Source organism: Vombatus ursinus, unplaced genomic scaffold (genome assembly GCF_900497805.2).
Source record: "Vombatus ursinus unplaced genomic scaffold, bare-nosed wombat genome assembly UNPS02014973.1, whole genome shotgun sequence".
NCBI lineage: Eukaryota > Metazoa > Chordata > Mammalia > Diprotodontia > Vombatidae > Vombatus > Vombatus ursinus.
The window spans coordinates 11,275,137-11,293,070 of record NW_020954751.1 but is presented as its reverse complement, the minus strand read 5'-3'; the positions used below and the strand labels follow the sequence as shown (position 1 = coordinate 11,293,070).

Genomic DNA, 17,934 nt, shown 5'->3' with positions numbered 1-17,934 from the left:
ACCTTAGTCCTTTATTCTATAAAACAAATTCTAACACTTATACTACCTACCTGGCAGTACTGTTGTAAAGAAAATGCTTTGTACAGCCTGAAACTCTCTGTAAACATGATTAAAGAAGAAATATCCCTTTAATTCTGAACACTAAAATAGTCTGATAAAATATATCAAATGTCATGCAGTGAGTAGTATAATCTAAAGTATTCTCCTAACATATGTAAAGATTTCCTTTCTATCAAATGTAATAGTTCCTCCTATGGTAAAATGTTATTCTCTTAAACAGAGATATCAATGATGGCCTAAACTAAACTAAAACAGGGTAACTCTTATTATCAAATATCAACAATAAAATGGCACTCCAGAGAATACAAGCATATCATATTTCATAATACAATCCAAGTGTCATCAATTGTATTAGTAAAGGGAAACTGAAACACGGACCACATAGAAGACCAAATAACTTAAACATCATTTTCATTTGGCTCAGGCTTGTTTCTGTACTCATGTTTAGGCACAGGAGTACTTACAGACTCCAAATTACTTCAAATAAAACAATAAATAGATAACATGAACTGACTCAGAAGCAGCTTAGATACCTATTTTTCTTATTCCCCCTACTCAACAGCTCTCTAAAACCCAGTTCTCCAAGGAATACGACAGTTCTAAGACTGATGCAAGGTTTACCCTGTTTCAAACATTTCCTGATGCAACTGTGTCTACCTGTTCGGCTATCAAAGGGCTTTCCAAAATAAAAAAATAAACAAAAGCTTAAATGTTTTATTTAAGCATATTTAAATAATTACCAATAGTGCATATCCTGGATGTCAACTAAAGCAGCAGTTAATGTAAAAGAAAAACAGATAACCACAGATAAGCTACCAAAAAAAAGAAGTTTCAAATGAAGCACTGGCAACACTAAATTTCTATTTCCTCACTCAAAAAGAGCTCAACAATTCTTGTGTGTTAAGCTCTAATGCAGTAATCTGATTAACAGACAAGGCACATATTTCATCATGGTCATTCACATACCCAAATGAATCTTGAGTATCAGTGATTTGGATGTTTCCTTCAGTGACTCAAATCACAAACCATCTATACCACCCTGTCCTATGTGACTGCCATCCATATTCTCCCATAAGTTCACCACACAGGGATCTACTTAATATGCAGGTGGTCTTCCTTGCTTTCTTATGACATCATGAAGATATCAGTGGAGCACTTGGGCTGTCTACCTACCATCCCTCATGTTCACTATGTAACTAGCTCACATTCTTTTACAACCACAAATTTCCCTGACAGAATTTTTTAACACTATTCTTCTGTTCCCAAGCAGTTATACATTGTAACCTGCTCAGTCCTATGAGTCTCTCTACTGCTCTCGGTGTGAAACTCATTTTTAACTGTTATGAGACAGTTGTATTCCAGGTCTTAATTGTCATACAAAACTGGTAGAATATTGGTATTTAAAAGATGGTGCTTTATTTTGGTGAGAACTTTGGGATCATTAAAGGAGATCCACAATTTCCTGAAGCACAGCCCACTCTTTTCATTTAATTCTGGACCCAACTACTTATCCATTCATATTATCTGTCCCAAATATACAGATTTATCTATATATCTATAGATATACAGATCATCAAGTCTCTAGGTAGTCAAAGCAAATGCATATCATAACTTGGGAAATAAACACTCTTCACTCAATTTGGTCTTTCCTATGAAGAAGGTAAGTTCAAATTCTTTTTTTGTTTGTTTGGTTTCTTCTTTGGCGAGGCAATCGGGGTTAAGTGACTTGCCCAGGGTCACACAGCTAGTAAGTGTCAAGTGTCTGAGGCCGGATTTGAACTCAGGTCCTCCTGACTCCAAGGCTGGAGCTCTATCCACTGCACCACCTAGCTGTCCCCAATAAGGTCAAACTCTTTTGTGTGACTATGAGTGTTTTCAGGAAGTCACGCAAGGTTACAGGGCTTGATGTAATCAGCACAATGTCATCTGTTAAAAAGAAGCATCTGGAGGACTTCATCATCCACTAGGAAGTCCTGTCTAACATAGTCTCTGTAACCGGTTCCTCTACATCATAATGGTGAACACTTAGTGAGAATGCTCCTTATTTTATGCCTCAACTGAATTTTTACGATCAGAGGGCTGTAAAACAAAATTATTCTGCTCATTCCATTATTCATTCAAGGAATCTTCAAAATTTGGATGTAAGGGAGATACTTTATTGTAATGAAATCCTTTAGTGTTTTGCTCTATAGAATCAAAAGCTTTTTTCCATAATCAACTAACAATAAGAGTAATGGGGTCTTGCATTCTCTACCTCTTTTAATCATCTCCAAGTAAACATACTGTCCCTTGTAGAATATCATTTGCAAAACCTTGCAATTTCCTATTTATATACTCTCATCAGGAACACCCTTAATATACGTATAGATGAATATCAAAGGTTTTATATGGATGGGAAAGGAAGCACATAGATTAGTAGTTGTTGATGTTCTTTTAGTCATCTCTTTCTCAGTGATTAGATCTGAATTTGTTTTGTTTTGTTTTTTTTTTCTATACCTTTAGGACATGCCCCTAACTCAGATACCTTGTGAATAGATCCTTCAGGGCCCACACAACTGTGTCTATCACATCCAGTATAGATTCCTTCAATGTAGATTTTGTCCGGTCCAGGGCTGTTCCCATATTAATTTACTTCAATGCCGTTTCTACCACCTCTATAAGCACAAAGGGGGACCATGATGTTAGAGTCTAAGTGTGGTGGCTCTACTGGATTGGATGATGAAAAGTCTGCTAAAAACAAACCAAAAAAAAAAAAAAACTCTTTGTGTATCTTTTCCAGTGTTCTTGTTTTACTCCTTCCATTTTCATCCTTAAAAGTCCTTGGCATGACTTCGCTTCATTAGCTAACCGAACTTATTTTAATGTGGTTTAAAGAGAGAATCTAATGATTCTCTCTGCTTTATGAGGTGTTATTGCTCATCTGTATACCTTCCAAGTAAAATTTTTAAAACAAGTTTATATTCTTGCTGCCTTGGGTAGTCATCTCTCTTGCTTAGCAATGATTGTTAAGGCATTTTTTAGGATCTTTTGGCTGCTCTGTTATGACAACTGATTTGTATCAGATAAAAGTGCACATATAATTATCAGCGGTGATGTTGCTTCTGCTGTCCATTATCTATTTTTCATTATTAATCATTCATTCAAAAAGTTCAGGATTGAGTGATGCCAACTGTATCCTATATTTCTGTTCTTTGTTACTTGTCTAGTTTCTTATTTGTTTTTTAGTGATTCTGATCTTTGTTTTAATAAGTCAGTAGTCTACACATAAATAGCTGATTCAGGGATGACTCTTATACAAATGAGTCTTCATGTAACTATTAAAATATTATTTTTTGTGATTTGGTGCTTGACATACTGATACTAATAATTTTTTTGAAGTATTCATAATGTAAATGTGTGAGCCTTCTGTTGTGAAGTCTATAAGTATTTGTCTTCTCTCATTCCTTCTTCCTAACCTATACCTTCAGATGCATTTTTCCCCATCCCCACCTAAAATGTATGATTTAATTCGGAAGGTCTTATTGATATCTTTGTACAACTTCTCTACCTCTTCATCTTTTTCAGTAAATGTCAGTGCACTAACTATATTTATTTTCACAGCTGTCATTCTGCTAATACTTTAAGCACTACAGTATGAGGTGATCAAATGTCCTATGAAATAATATTTCTTCTTGCCTTCAAGCATATGATATAACCCAAGCAACCATCTCCTTTCTGTGCCTTTTTGGAGTAAACTTTCTTTTTTAATTATGAACTTGATGAGGATCCAACAGCAATTTTTTATGAAACAAAGAACAGAAAAAAGAACTGAAAATGACTGTCTTTTACCTACATCTTGTTTTTTTAAGTAAATATTAAACAACATAATATTCAAAGTTCTCAATTTGTCTATATCCTCTTCTGAACTTCATTTTGCTCTCTTGTATGTACTTTTAAATGTCTCTTTCATGCTCTTTTCTTCCTTTTCCTTTCTATCACTGTCACTACTCTCTCACTCCACTCACAATTCTCTGCATCCCTCCCGAAATTAAAAGCTTCCCCTGTAACAAACAAATACAGGCCAGAAAACAAATTCACACACTAGTGGTATCTGAAATGCATGTCTTATTTTATCCATCCTATCTACATATGAAGAGGTAAGGGACACTCTTCAACATCAGCCTTCTGGAGCCATGAAAGTTAATTTTGCATTCATCAGTGTTTTTAAGTCTTTCAGAGTTGTTTTCCTTGCTGTATTGCAAATGTATTGTATCATAATAATTGTATAAACTGTTTTCTGGATTCTCCTCACTTCACTCTATATCAGTTCACACATGTCCTCCAGGTTTCTCTGAATCTGTCCCTTCAGTCATTTCTTATGGTACAATAATATTCCATTTTTTTCATATAGCATAATTGACTGCTATTCCTATTTTATAGACACCCACCTAGTGTCTAATTCTTTGCTACCAAAAAAAAAAGTTCTATAAATGTTTTTGTACATATGAGTCCCATTTCTCTCCCTTTGATCTTTCTGGGGAGATCTTTTGTAAATGCACTTTGACCCAGCAATACCACCTAATAGCATTATTGCTTGGTCAAAGAGTACAATTTAGTGACTTTTAGAATACAGTTCCAAATTGCTTTCCAAACATCCGGAACAATTCATAGTACTATCAGTAGAACATTAGTGTACCGGCCCTCTCATTGTCCCTCGACCTCCAACAACTGCCACTTTTCTTTTCTGTTATCATTGCCAATATGATGGGGATGAGGTAGAACATCCCAGCTCTTTTAATTTGCGATTTTATTATTAGATATCTGGAGCATTTTTTTTCTCATGTGGATCTTTCTCATTAATTCAGAACTATCTATTCACACTCTTTGATCTTTTATCTACTGGGAAATGACTCTTGTTCTTACATATTAGTATCAATTTCTTATCTATCCAGAATGGCACACCTTTCACAGAGAAATTTTTTGCAAAGTTTTTTTTTTTTTGGCAGGTAACTGTTTCTCAATTCAATTTTATGTAATCAAAATTGTCTACTTTTCTTTGGTGCTAATTTCAATCTTTTCTTTGATCAAGAACTCTCCCCTAGCCAAAGTTGTGAAAAAAAATCTTTCCTTTCTCTAATTTACCTATGATTATGAACTTTCATAATTTCTAGATTAGAGTTATCAAACACATGAGTTATGGGCCCACAAAACTGCTGAGCATGGCCTGAACCAGATTAAAATATAACTGGAAATACGTAACATAATAAATACAAATACAACAAAACACAGATAACATTACATTTCAAAACTAAGTCAACATATGTGATCCACAGGGATTCTTATGTCTGGAGTAGTGGCTTCTGTTTTTCTTTGACTTGGACACAACTGATCTAGATCATGAATTCATTTGGAACTTGTGATCAAAGATGTAAGATTTCTATCCAAACCTGGTTTCTAGCAGCCTGTTGTTCAACCTTCCCTGGAGTTTTTGTCAAATAGTGAGTTCTTACCTCAACAGTTATTACAACTGGTATTACAGTACTACATTCAATTGTTTCCATGTCTTGTGTACTCAATTTGTTCCACTAAACAACTTTTCTATTTTTTAACCAGTACCAAATAGTTTGGTGATTACTGATTGTAATATAGTTTGAGATCTATTGCTATTAGGTTCCCTTCCTTCTCACTTTTAAAAAATTATTATTTTTCTTGATACTCTTCAGAGTTTGTTCCTCCAAATGAATTTTGCCATTATTTTGTCTAGTTCTAGAAAGTAATCCTTTGAGAGGTAGTCTGCTCGGTATGGCAGTGAAATCTGTAAAATTAATTTAGGTAGCAATGTCATTTTTATTATTTTTGCAGAGTCTAATTATGAACAATTAATGTCTCTCCAATTATTTAATTCTTCCATTGTTTCTAGAGTGCTTTGTAGTTGTATACACAGGAATTCCTGTGTGTCATAGTTAAGTGAACTACCAGGTATTTTATGCATTCTAGTTATTTTAAATACAATTTTATTCTCTCTTTCCATTGAATTCTTTTTGTACTAGAGAAAGGCTGGTGATTTTGTTTTTGTGAGTGTATCTTATATCCTACTACTTTACTGAAGTTATTGTTTCAACATGTTTTAATCAAATCTCTCCTCATTTGCAAAAAGCAATACTTATTTCTTTCTTTGCCTTTTCAAGACGTGCCTATGAATCACCCTTCCATTTAGTTGCAACTTCATTCTTTTTTCTGGTCTTTCACAAAGTCTTATTCAAATGCCTCATCATGTTGTGGAGGTAACCCTGGGTTCTCAAAGGCTATGCTCAGCAAAATATAAGATCTAGCAGGTTTTTACCATGATGGAAAAGTTTCAGCTATGGTCCTTGCAACCAAACCAAGATATGTTCCAAGGATGAGCCTAGTTAGGTATCAGAAAAATGCAACACAATTAGGCTGGTCATTTCATGGTGAAATTATTTCGCTACAACGACCAATTAAACAAAAGAAAAATACAAAAATGCCATTCGATCCTGTGCATCTCCTTCCTGCTTCTGCATTGAAAATGGCAGAGTGGCAGAAAAGAAGGCAAAGGGTACAAAGAATCACATAGTTTTCAGATAATCTAAAAATGATATTTAACTGCTGGCAATCTAAAGGTACAATCCATACCCCCAGCCAAGTGGACATACTGTTGGAGGAGCTAAATTTCATTCAGGAACATAAAACTCTGAGCAAATTATATATGACTCCTTTGGAAAAGCATAATTTTGACCATTAATGCGTTGTACATGGCTGAAAACCCTCAGATAACATATTGTAACTGCACATTTAAAATATATGCAAAGAAAGCAAATTATATATTTATAACAGAACATACTAAAAACTAGAGAAGGCAAGCTTTAGAGACAAAGCCCCACAAGGTTCATATGTTTTAACATATTCTAAATCCCTCATATCCTATAAGTTTATTTCAATGGCACAGATACCTGAAAAGGTTTTATTAAATAGCTTTATATAAAAAAAAATACATTAAAATCTTAAACCTAAACTTTTTATTTTAAAGAAAAAAACTAAAAGCTCATGTTTTTAAAATAAAAATAATCTAATGATTGGGGCAGAATTAGTTAGGACACAGAACTGCATGCTACAAATACTCTGAGGTGAACGAAGTCTATATTTTTCATACCATTTTTGTAAGTAGTCCAGTGCCTCCAAACGAGCACCAATCTCAAAAGTGATTCCAGGACGATTTGGGGGCTTTTTGCTCATCTTGAGAGTCTTTCCTTCGGTTTTCTCTTTTCACTACCTCAAGAGAAAAAAATTGTTAAATTCCAACATGACATGCATGGGATAGGTGGGAAAATAAACAAAAAAAAATTCAAATAGAATATTTTAAAAATAAAACTGGAAATTTCAACAGTGACAATTTAGAGGATGTTTAAAGATACTTTTAACGTATAGATTTGTTCAATTTACAGCCAAATGAGTGAAGGAAAAGTATACAGAATATATATTACTCAAGTTACAAAATGTATTCTAATTTTGATTTGAAGGGTGAAGAGTTATGTCAATAGAATTTACTAAGAAATAAATAAACCAGTTGAAATCTTAAATGGAGTTCATCAGTCATAACAAATCCCTGAAAAGGTTTTAACCCATGCAAAAAACATCAATTCTTGCCCATTTAAATTACATTACAAGTATCTCACTAAAATTTTAAGAGTTTTAAGTAAAGATTTTGTATTAACTACCATTTAAGTGGCAAATGATAAATAATACAAAGATTTTAATTTTAAAACCTGAGATGAAAGAGTTAGGTGAGCCTCACTGATTGCATTCCAAATCAATTCAAATAGAAAGAAACACTGGAAATTGCTTAACTTTTAACCTTGTGAATAGTTGTGTATATTATATATCAATATAAGAATTACCACTCTGACAATAAAAATGTTTGTATCATCAAGATTAAGAAAACTCTAAAAATAACAGACTACTTTTGATTACCCACATGTGAATTATTCATTTTTAATCTTGCTTCCTTGGAACCACCTCTTCCTTTTAGAAGACATGCTCAGGGATATATAAACTAATTATATTAGCCTAAGCAAAATGCAATTGGAAAGTTAACCTGATGCTAGAGCAAAAAAAAAAATTCTAAAACCCAATATATTCAAATTTCAAATTATTATTTTGAATGATCAATAATTGCTCTACTACCTTTTGGACAAATAAAAATTATTTGTACCTCTTTTGGAAAAAGTTCAAAAAAATGAGGAAGAATCTCCAATAATCTATGATTCTCATATCTCCCTTCAGTAGGTAAGAAGGAAAATAACCATATATCTGGTAAAAAAAAAAAAACCGTAAAGTCATAGTTAAATACTCAAAATTCAAAATTGGAGAGTCAAAATTGGGGGAAGAGTAGAAGGGAGGTTTTAAAGCCAAGCAAGGATACTTTTCTTTTTTTAATGAAAATAAAGGTAAACTTACATTATTAGGAAAATGAAAAAAAAGTGAAAAAAAAAAGTAAAAACCAAAGGAGACTTGGGAAGTATATGCTGAAGTGGCTACATATGTGACAACACCTGAAAAGTTTAAGTGGATACGTAATTATATAATTTTACTCTTTTGTCAGGTTCCTCACAGGGTGTATATGATGTGTAAACAGTCAGCAAAAGGTAGCATGCTAAGTTTTTCAAAGATCATAACAATATGAACACCATCCTAGTGAGTAATAAAAAACTCAGCTAGTCGATGGAGATATTTAGGGATAGGAGAAACTAGGAAGATGTCATGAGAAAGATGAATTAAGGTCAGGGATACAAAAAACTACAAACTACAGTAGCTACAAATAATAACACACAAACCAATGAGGAAAGAAGGAAATTGAGTACGAGTGTACTGCAAAGGGAGCCGAAAGATGGGATAAATCCTCAAAGAATATTGGGTAGAGAAAGAACAGGGAAAGGGAGACTATAAGAGGAAGATGAGTGGTGGACCCTCAAGGGCGAATAAAGCGGGGGGTGGAGGGTTGGGATAAGCCATGAAGAGAGTGGAGGATTGACCCGCAATGAAGAGGGGAGAGGCAAGGAAAATGGGGGACTAAGGAAGAGGTCGGGGGAAGACAGCAAGAAGGGGTAAGAGAGGGGAGGGCAAGCAAACAAGCCTGGAAGAGGGTAAAGCAAGACTGGAAGGGAAGGGAGAAAAACGAGAAGGAGGGAGGCAAAAAAAAAAAAAAGAAGAAGAAGAAGAAGAAGAGGAGGCGGTAGGGAAGACTGGAAGGTAAGGAAAACTGTGGGAGTGAAGGGAAGGAAGCCAAGAGGAGAGTCAAGGAAGGTTGGGGGAAGGGAGGGAAGGAAGAAAAGGGGATAGGCGAGAAAGAATGGTCAGAACAAAAAGAAAAGGGCAAGAAAGACAAGACAGAAAAGATGTCAGGGAAAAAAGGTAACGCGAAGAAAGAAGAATCAAGGTACAAGGGATGACAGCTAAAGTTAGGGGGAAAGAGAGGCAGGAAGAAAAGGTAGAAAAAAAGCAGTCAAGGCTGCCAGGTTTGACATTCCCTGGGACCTCAGCAGGGGGTAAAGGAGGCAGGCAAGGGGAAGGGAGGGAGCGGCTGAGTCTGGACAAAGGGGGCGGAGAATTACTGGGCGAGACGGGGGAGGGAGAGCAGAGGAGGGAGGGAGAGATAGACAGACAGACACCCGGCGCCGGGGGCTGTCCTGGCCGGGGCCCTGGCCAGGCCCCGCCGCTCCCTCCTCTTACCGACTCGGCCTCCTCAGCTCCGCTCCGTTCCGTTCCGAGCGGTTGGGCCTGGCCGGCGCCGGGGCCCGAGCCCAAGCAGGACAGCCTGCCCGGGTCTCCGCCTCAGCCCCGGGGGCGAGGAACCAGGGCGAGCCTGTGTCCACAGCGCCGGTGTCCGGTGTGTGGGGGAGGAAGGAACGGGCTCAGTCTCCTTCAAAGCCCCACATCGCCCACAGCCGCCTCCAGCCTCAGCCGCCGCCTCCCTCCCTCCCTCAGCAGGGAGGCCAACCCTGACGCGACGACGGGACCGCGTAATGTCACCGGCGTGCGCCGCGCCGGAAGCCGGTCCGGGCCCGGTCACGTGACGCTGGGAGGGGTGGAGCGCGCGGGACATTGGCGCAGGCCCTCTGGGGAGGAGAGTGTCTTGCGACACTTGCTTTACGTTTTGCGGGGGAGGGCGTTTCCTTGGGAGCGGAGCGTTGACAGTTGTCATTGTGGCGGTTGGGAGGAGCAGAGCAAAGAAAGAAAACTCAGTTAAAAAGTTATGGTTGTTTTTTTTTTTCGGCAGAAACCCTCATCGTGTTTGTAGATGAGCCCTTGTCTATCTTGACTACCCCCTTGTCAGTGTTACATTGGTATTCCCGAACTGAAACGCTGGATTTAATTTTGAAGGCTTCGCCCTCTTTCCTGGGGTCCCCTTCTCTAGACTCAGTTGAGAAGCCACCTCCTCATGATCCCCCTGGGTATGAGCCCTGCCCCCCCTTCCTGTGAGCTGGTTTGATACTTGTCTTGGACCTATACCCAAATGCAGGATTGCCTACTAAAAGATTCCTTGAAGTTGAATTGGGGGTGATTAACCCCACCTCTGAGATAGACGAATGTGGCTGCTAAGTCTCTATAGAAGCGTTAAAAGCTACCCACAACAAGCACTCAAGATGAAGTGTACTAGGCTGCAGTAGGACCGGTTTTGGTTCACCCCACAGCGGGGTGTGTGCGGGGGGGGGGGGGGGGGGGAGACGTATACAAGGCCATAAATGGTCAAGATATCTTTCATCCTCTTCCAAGGTCCTCAGAATTGCTTCAGAAAGCTATACCATCCTCCGAACTTATGCTAGGTAGCACTGGGCTCCCCAAAAAGGGAAAAAACGTTTAGGGTAAATTAAGAATCAAACTTTTATCAAGCGCTATGTGCCAAGCACTGTGCTATTTACTGGAAATATGAATATTTAGGACAGTTTTTGAGTTTATACAGAAGAAATGCTCTTAACACACAAAAAGTTCAGAAGTGTATACTGACAAGACAAGGAGCATCAATTTATGACAACTATTATATTATCCTGAAAGTTTGATTCTTAAAACATCCAAACATGAAGATTTTTGCAGGACTGTTGACCTATTTCTGATAGAAGATAACATGTACAAATGTAACTGGATATCCCATGGAGCATGTGTGGAAATAGACCTGGGACCTGGATGCTTCCAGTGGAACATATATTCTGTTTGGAACACTTTCCCTAAATTCTGTGCTTACGCACAGGCTACCTGTAGGGCCCTACGTACTTAGTACTGAAGGACTTGGTCCTTTGGGATAATGCAGCAAAGGCTAAATGGTCCCTTAGTTCTTCCATTCCCATGACAGTGTCTCCTGAACCAGGAAGAGCTGCCTACTCAGTAGAACTGAAAGGGAATGACTGTATCCCCTAAACGTCTCTTTCTTCCTATCATTGATTATTTCGGAACTCTGAATTTCTCCCTGGACTTAGAGAGTGGTTGAAAATTAAAGTTAAGGATTAAAGTGGTTAAGTTTGCCAGCTGAAATATTGAATTACTTGCACATAACACCCAGCACTCAGTACCAGCCTAGGTGACCCTAAGCCTGATTATCAAAACTCTTCTACTCTCTTCAGCTCTTTGTTTCCTTCCCTGGACATAGATGTTTGAACTCCAGTCCTAAGATGGGTGTTTATAGGCTTGGAGTGCTCAGGAGTTCCTGGATTTCTCAGCTGTTTGCTGTTTGCATTATGAAAGGTTCCCCCTCCAATAATACTGCAGCATGTCTTGGAAGAGAAAATGACTAACAGAAAGAGGAGGAGCCCAACCTCTGGGCTGGCTTGCTGAAAAATAGACATGGACACAGAGAGAAACAGTCCAGAACTAAGACAAAAGTGAAATGTCAGTTCATCAATCCTGCAACATACTTCAGGTTTGGATGTTTTGAGTATCATTCTCTCAGGAGAGTGTAATAGTAGTTATAAATTGCTACTATTTTGCTGTCAATGTATACTTGTGAGTCTTTTATGTGTTAAGCATTTTTGTGTAGAGGAAATGAAAAGCTGTCCTCTTCCTAACTTACATTGCATATTTCTCTATTTTCCATGGAATATTGAGCCTGTTCCCTCACCTATCCTCACACATGTTCCATTGACTGACCATTGTGACATTTTATGAGTATCAACAGATTAATAACAAGGTATTTTAGGAAAGGAGGGCACTAGCAGTTGGGGAAAACAGAAAAGACATGGTGTAGAATCAACTCTTCAACTGGTTAACTTAAATAAGTTGTGCCACAGTGACAGAATGGAAACTATAATGCAGTAAATATGACAACTAAAAACAAACAAACAAACCTGTAAAGACTTTTTGAGATAATACAAAGCAAAATAAAACAACAGCAACAAAACCAGAACCAGAATAATGGAGTAAATACTATGACCATATAATGGGAAAAGTGAATGAGAATGGGCAAAGAAAAGTGATATTAAGGAAAGTGACTGACAAATTGTAACGGTACTTTATATATTAAAATTGGTTAATTGAAGTGTAAATAGTAATTAGGAAATTGGTACGCTTAGGTTTGATGTTAAATGTTTAATGTTCCTTTTTAAGGGCAGGGGTCCAGATCTATGATTTCATTAGTGTCAGGAACTCCCTCATATGAAATCTCCTTCCATTGATTTGGATCAATGACTACTTGAGGGAGTCACTAAAATATTAAGTGGCTTGCCCATGATCACACATCAAGTATGTATCAGAGACAGAACTTGGATCTGTCTTCCAGACTTCAAACTAACCTTCTATCCATTTCACCAAACTGTCTCTTGGCTCATCTGTGTGTAGCAACCCCTCCAGGGTGACTTTCCCCAACTCTCAATTGAATTGGTATGTCCCTATAGAATGGCTAACTACTTTTCCCCTCAGGGTTCTAGGGGTTACCCTGAGGGTTTGGAGGAGAGATTCTAGTACTGTCTTGAACCTGCATGTGGTATGTTCCCCCATATTGATTAACCAGTTGATATCAATTAGATTTTATGAAGGGAAATTTACTAAACAGGTATAACTTAGTTGTTACAGAAATACCTCCCACTCCACCCAAGCAGGTGGTACACTATTCTCCTCACCCTTCACATGCAAGAGGTCCCTGAGTAGAATGGGATCAGCTTAGAAAATACATATGACCCAAGTGTACCTCATGACTTCTGAAGTCCTCTTCTTTATTTGTAGAATTCTCATGTAATTCCTGTAAAGCATAGCTCTCTGCTGGCATCCAAGAGAGAGTGCCTTTGTAGAGTTCATAACCACTTCTCTATTCCCCAGAGAGGTTACCCTCTCTGAAGCTACCTATCCACTCTGAACTCTCTTGGATCACTGGTGGACGCATTGTTTATTGCTGGCTCAGTCTCCCTAGTTCTTGTGTTGTTGTTCATCCTTTGTTCTTGAAGAGGACCAATGACATCACGAGGGTGATGCCTTAACTAGCTTATGAATTGGATTTAAGTGAGTCCTCAACCTCACTCTCTCCAGTCATTGAAGTCCAGTGGCAAAACAAAAGATGACTAGTGATGGCCTGAGTTGCAATGAACAACCTTGGCCTTTCTAAATTAAGGTCTTTCCCAGGCCTCAGTTTGTCTGAGGCAAGGCCCATTCAATGACTAAGGGCTAGATAAGAATTGAGACAAAAGATGGCGTAACTTACCATCACAAGAATATCAATTTGGGAGGGGAAGTTTATGGCCAGAACAGTTTTTTCTTATGTTGTGCTAAAATCTGACCCTCTGAAATTTAGACATGTTACATTTAGTTATCTCAACAGGGAAAACACAGATGAAGTCTTTTCCTTCTTCCACAAAACAACTCTTTATATATTTAAAGACAACTATCTTCCTACAACCCAGCCCAACTCTTCTCCAGGCTAAACATAGTCAGTTTCTTCATCCAGACCTCTAATGGCATGATCACAGTCTTTCCTCTGGAGAATGCTTTCCAGCTTGTCAATGTCCTTCCTAAAATAGGGCACCCAAGCTGCACATAGCACCCTACGTGTATTTTGACAAAAGCAGAACACAACAGAACAATCCTGCTTTCTTCAGGTAATAATAATAATAATAATAATAATAATAATGTTTAATAATAGAAACTCTCTCACAAGACATTACCCAGTGGCTAGAATTATTCAACAGATGCTCACTATCTTTCATGGACTGACAAATAACAAATTCCCCACACTACAAATACAGACATCTCCAAATATTCTGGAGAACTTAACCAATAAATTGTTCCAAAACCAAACCATTATCACAGACTAAACTTTTACCCAGTTATTTTTATAAAATTAACCCTCAAAATCTTAAGAATATTTTTAATAGATGTCATCCCAAATACTTTTGATCTTCAAGCTCTTTGGAGCAAAAAACTTGCAAAATAGAGATAGTAGAAGAGATCGAAATCATATGAGAATAGATTGAAGTACATATAATCTCTATTCTACTATTTACTATTCCAGTTGGACCAAGGATATATGTAATATGAATTCAAAGGATGATCTAACATCCTAATACTTTTATTGAGACAACTGGTTGAAACAATGGATAAAATGCTGGGCTTAGAGTCAATTGTAAATCCAACCCCAGACACTAGTTGTGGGACCCTGAGCAAGTCACAACCTCTTTTTCCTCTGGTTCTTCCACTGTAAAACAGGGATAATAATAGCACATACTTTGCAGAGCTGTTATGAGGATCAAATGAATGATATTTGCAAAAAAAGCATTTAGCCCAGTGCCTGGCACATAGTAGGCACTATAAAAATACTTACTCCCTTCCTCCTTTTTATTCAAGTACATAAAGAAGCTATTTTATCCAGCAGCACAATAGTCCATAGAATGTTAAATATGAAAGGTAATAGCAGGATATCCCATTGTCCTCAGACTGTTTCTATCTCGACCTTAACAAAAGAAATGAAAAAAGCAAAAATAATATAGGTCAATTATGAGTTTATGTACCTTCTACAAAACATTCACAGCTTGTATAGCTAACAAGATGCATAAAAACAAAAAAATTATACATTGCCCGGGAAGCAAGAAAAGTTGACCAGTACCCTAAAGAGTATAAAAAACAATCTTTCAAGATGCTAGTTATTGAGCAACCTACTCCAAATCATGAAAACATACTGTAGCTAACTGGAGCAGTGGATAGAGTGCTGGGCCTGGGTTCGAGAAGACCTGAGTTTAAATCCAACCTCAGGTATTTACTGTCTGTGTGAACCTAGGCAAGTCACTTAAAATGTTTGCCTCAGTTTTCCCATCTGTAAAGTGGGAATAATAACAGTAGCACCTACCCAGGTTATTGTGAGGATCAAACTAGATAATAATTGTAAAGTACTTAGCACAATACCTCCCTGACACATAATAAGTGCTACATAAATGTTAGCTATTATTATCTTTATTATTACTGTCTTTGTTGATGGCCACAAAGCCCTTGACTCAGTTCCTCATGCATGACTTATTCATGTACTTCAAAGCTATAAAATAGCCCCCAAAACAGAGAATTTTTGATGTCCATGTAGAATACTGTTCTCTATTAAAACATGCCACCAATACATTGATGTCCAGAACAATTGATAAAGCATGACATTTTCAGGGTAACAATTAAGTCCATGTACAATTCTGCCTAATTCTTAAATCCATCATCATCTTTCCTAAATAGAATTAAGTATGGCTTCCAAATGAATGATGGAGTAGATCACAAACATCTCATTAAGATCTTGATGCACATGAATGACATCATGTGCCTCTACCAAAAACCACATAAATGGCTTTATTAAGCACCTACTGTGTTCTAGGCATTGTGCTGAGTACAGAAGATGCAAAAAAGAAAGTCTCCACCCTCAAAGAGCTTACATGGACAGGTAAGAGATAACATGGACATGTGTAAGTGTATATGGAATATACTCAAAATGAATACAAGGTAGTTTTGGAAGGGAAGACATTAATTGCTGGAGGGGGCAGTATGGGCATATGGGCAGGAGGTGTCTGGAAAGGCATCATGTAGAAGGTGGCATTTGAGCTGTTTCGAAAGAAACCAAAGATTCCAAAATGTGGAGATGGAGAGTGCAACCCAGGCATAGGGAACATCCAGTGCAAATACACAGAGATGGGAAATGGAATAACTTGGTATCTTTCTTAATGATATAGAAATGTCATTTGGTCTTCATAAGTGTAAAATTCTTAATGTATGCCATTGAAAGATAGAGAATAATGCCTTTGAAATTGAATTTGAAAGTCACACTGAATCAAAGGATGAGATTAATACCTACAAATACCTTGGTTGCCTCCAGGAAAGATGTGTTAAGCCAAAGATATCAAAGACAAAGCTGTGGCTGAATACATTGAGACTTACTGGCACTCTGCAATCAAATCTGAATAGAAAGACACATTTAAAGCAATTAACAACTATGTAATACCAGTTCTGCTGTACAGTTTTGAAACTAAGAAAAAAAAAGGACTGTAACATTTAGAAAGTATACTAATCAAAAACTGTATATTAGCAAAATATAGGCCCCATCACCCTGAGGCAGCTATAGAAAGATAAAACTTCCTCACCAAAAAGGAGGAAGAAGATTGAAAGAAATTCTTATAACATATGATAAAATGTTATGGTAAAAATGATAAAAAATAAAAATGAAACCTACAGAAACATTTTTGGAACAACCTGACATCACGTCACTATGTAATAGTTAAGGCTGATGACAACATTGGATTTACTCCATGTAACTAAAAGTGTCTTACCTCTGGATGGAACTTTAGAAATGGATAAGATCAAAAGAAATAATCAAAAGTCTATCCATGGGTGACATCTGGAGGAATTAAGCCAATAGTGTGTTATCAAAGAAGTATCAAATAAGTAGTAGAGTTACATGGATTTGTTTGTAAAAATGAAAGGGTTTTTGATAGTAATTTGATACCAGGTTGTTGCTGCTAGAAATTATAGAGCAGTTATTGTCAAGAAGCTCAACTTAATGGTAAATGAAGAATATGGAAGGAAATGGTAAAAACTGTGTAACACATCACCGCACAATGTGTAAATGTAGTACTGAGAGGTAGCATCATATAATGTAAAAGTGCCAGACTTAGAGTCAGGAAGACCTGGGTTTAAATATGGCCTTGGACGCTACTAGTTGTTTGCAAGTCACTTAACTTATCTTGGCTCCAGTTTCTTCACCTATAAAAGGGGGATGATAATTGCACCTAACTCTTGGGGTTGTTGCAAGGCCCAAATGGGATCATGTACGTATAGTGTTTTGCAACCTTATCGATGCTAACTATCATTATATGACCTAGTTCTTAGAATTATACACCAGCACCTTACTGTCTTTCATGAATTGACAAGAAATCCTCATACTGTAAATGCAGACATCAAAATAGTCTGGAGAACTCAACAAATAAAATATATAGGAACCAACATTATAAATGACTGACATGTTGCCCACAATTGCCCAAATATGTTTGTCCATAAAAAACTTAAGAACAATGTATTAAATATATGCTACCATCCCAAATAGTCATAATCTCCAAGCTACATGGAACAAAATATTTTTCAAAATAAAGACACCTAGCTGAGGATGTGAAAATCACATGGAAATAGCATAAATGCCTACCATTCCTGTTGTCTGCTTTTGGAATTGTACCAAAGATGCTTTCATTTAGGGTAGAGAGAATGAAATTATATCCTAACACTATTATTCAACTACAAGAAGCAGTTATTTATCTACCCCACATGTGAAACTTCTAGAACATTAAAGAGAATGATAGCAAGATAATGCTTATCCCATGACCATTTCTACCTAATTTCTCATCAAAAAGAGTAAGTACAAGATGATGTTGTTGCTACAGC

General features: G+C 37.2%; 1 protein-coding gene across 3 annotated transcripts in view; it reads right to left on the bottom strand.

Annotated features, from left to right (window-relative positions):
• PHF20L1 (PHD finger protein 20 like 1) overlaps window positions 1–10,065 on the bottom strand; it is a 124,801-nt gene extending 114,736 nt beyond the window's left edge. For 2 of the 3 annotated variants that reach the window (XM_027845493.1, XM_027845495.1), the window contains exons 1-2: window positions 9,790–10,065; window positions 7,214–7,333 (exon numbers count right to left, since the gene is read on the bottom strand). In XM_027845493.1, coding sequence (XP_027701294.1) covers window positions 7,214–7,296 — 83 coding nt within the window. In that variant the 5' untranslated portion in view covers window positions 7,297–7,333; window positions 9,790–10,065. The remainder of the gene's footprint in view (window positions 1–7,213; window positions 7,334–9,789) is intronic. The other variant, XM_027845494.1, reaches the window with a different exon arrangement.
• Window positions 10,066–17,934: the final 7,869 nt, after the last annotated feature.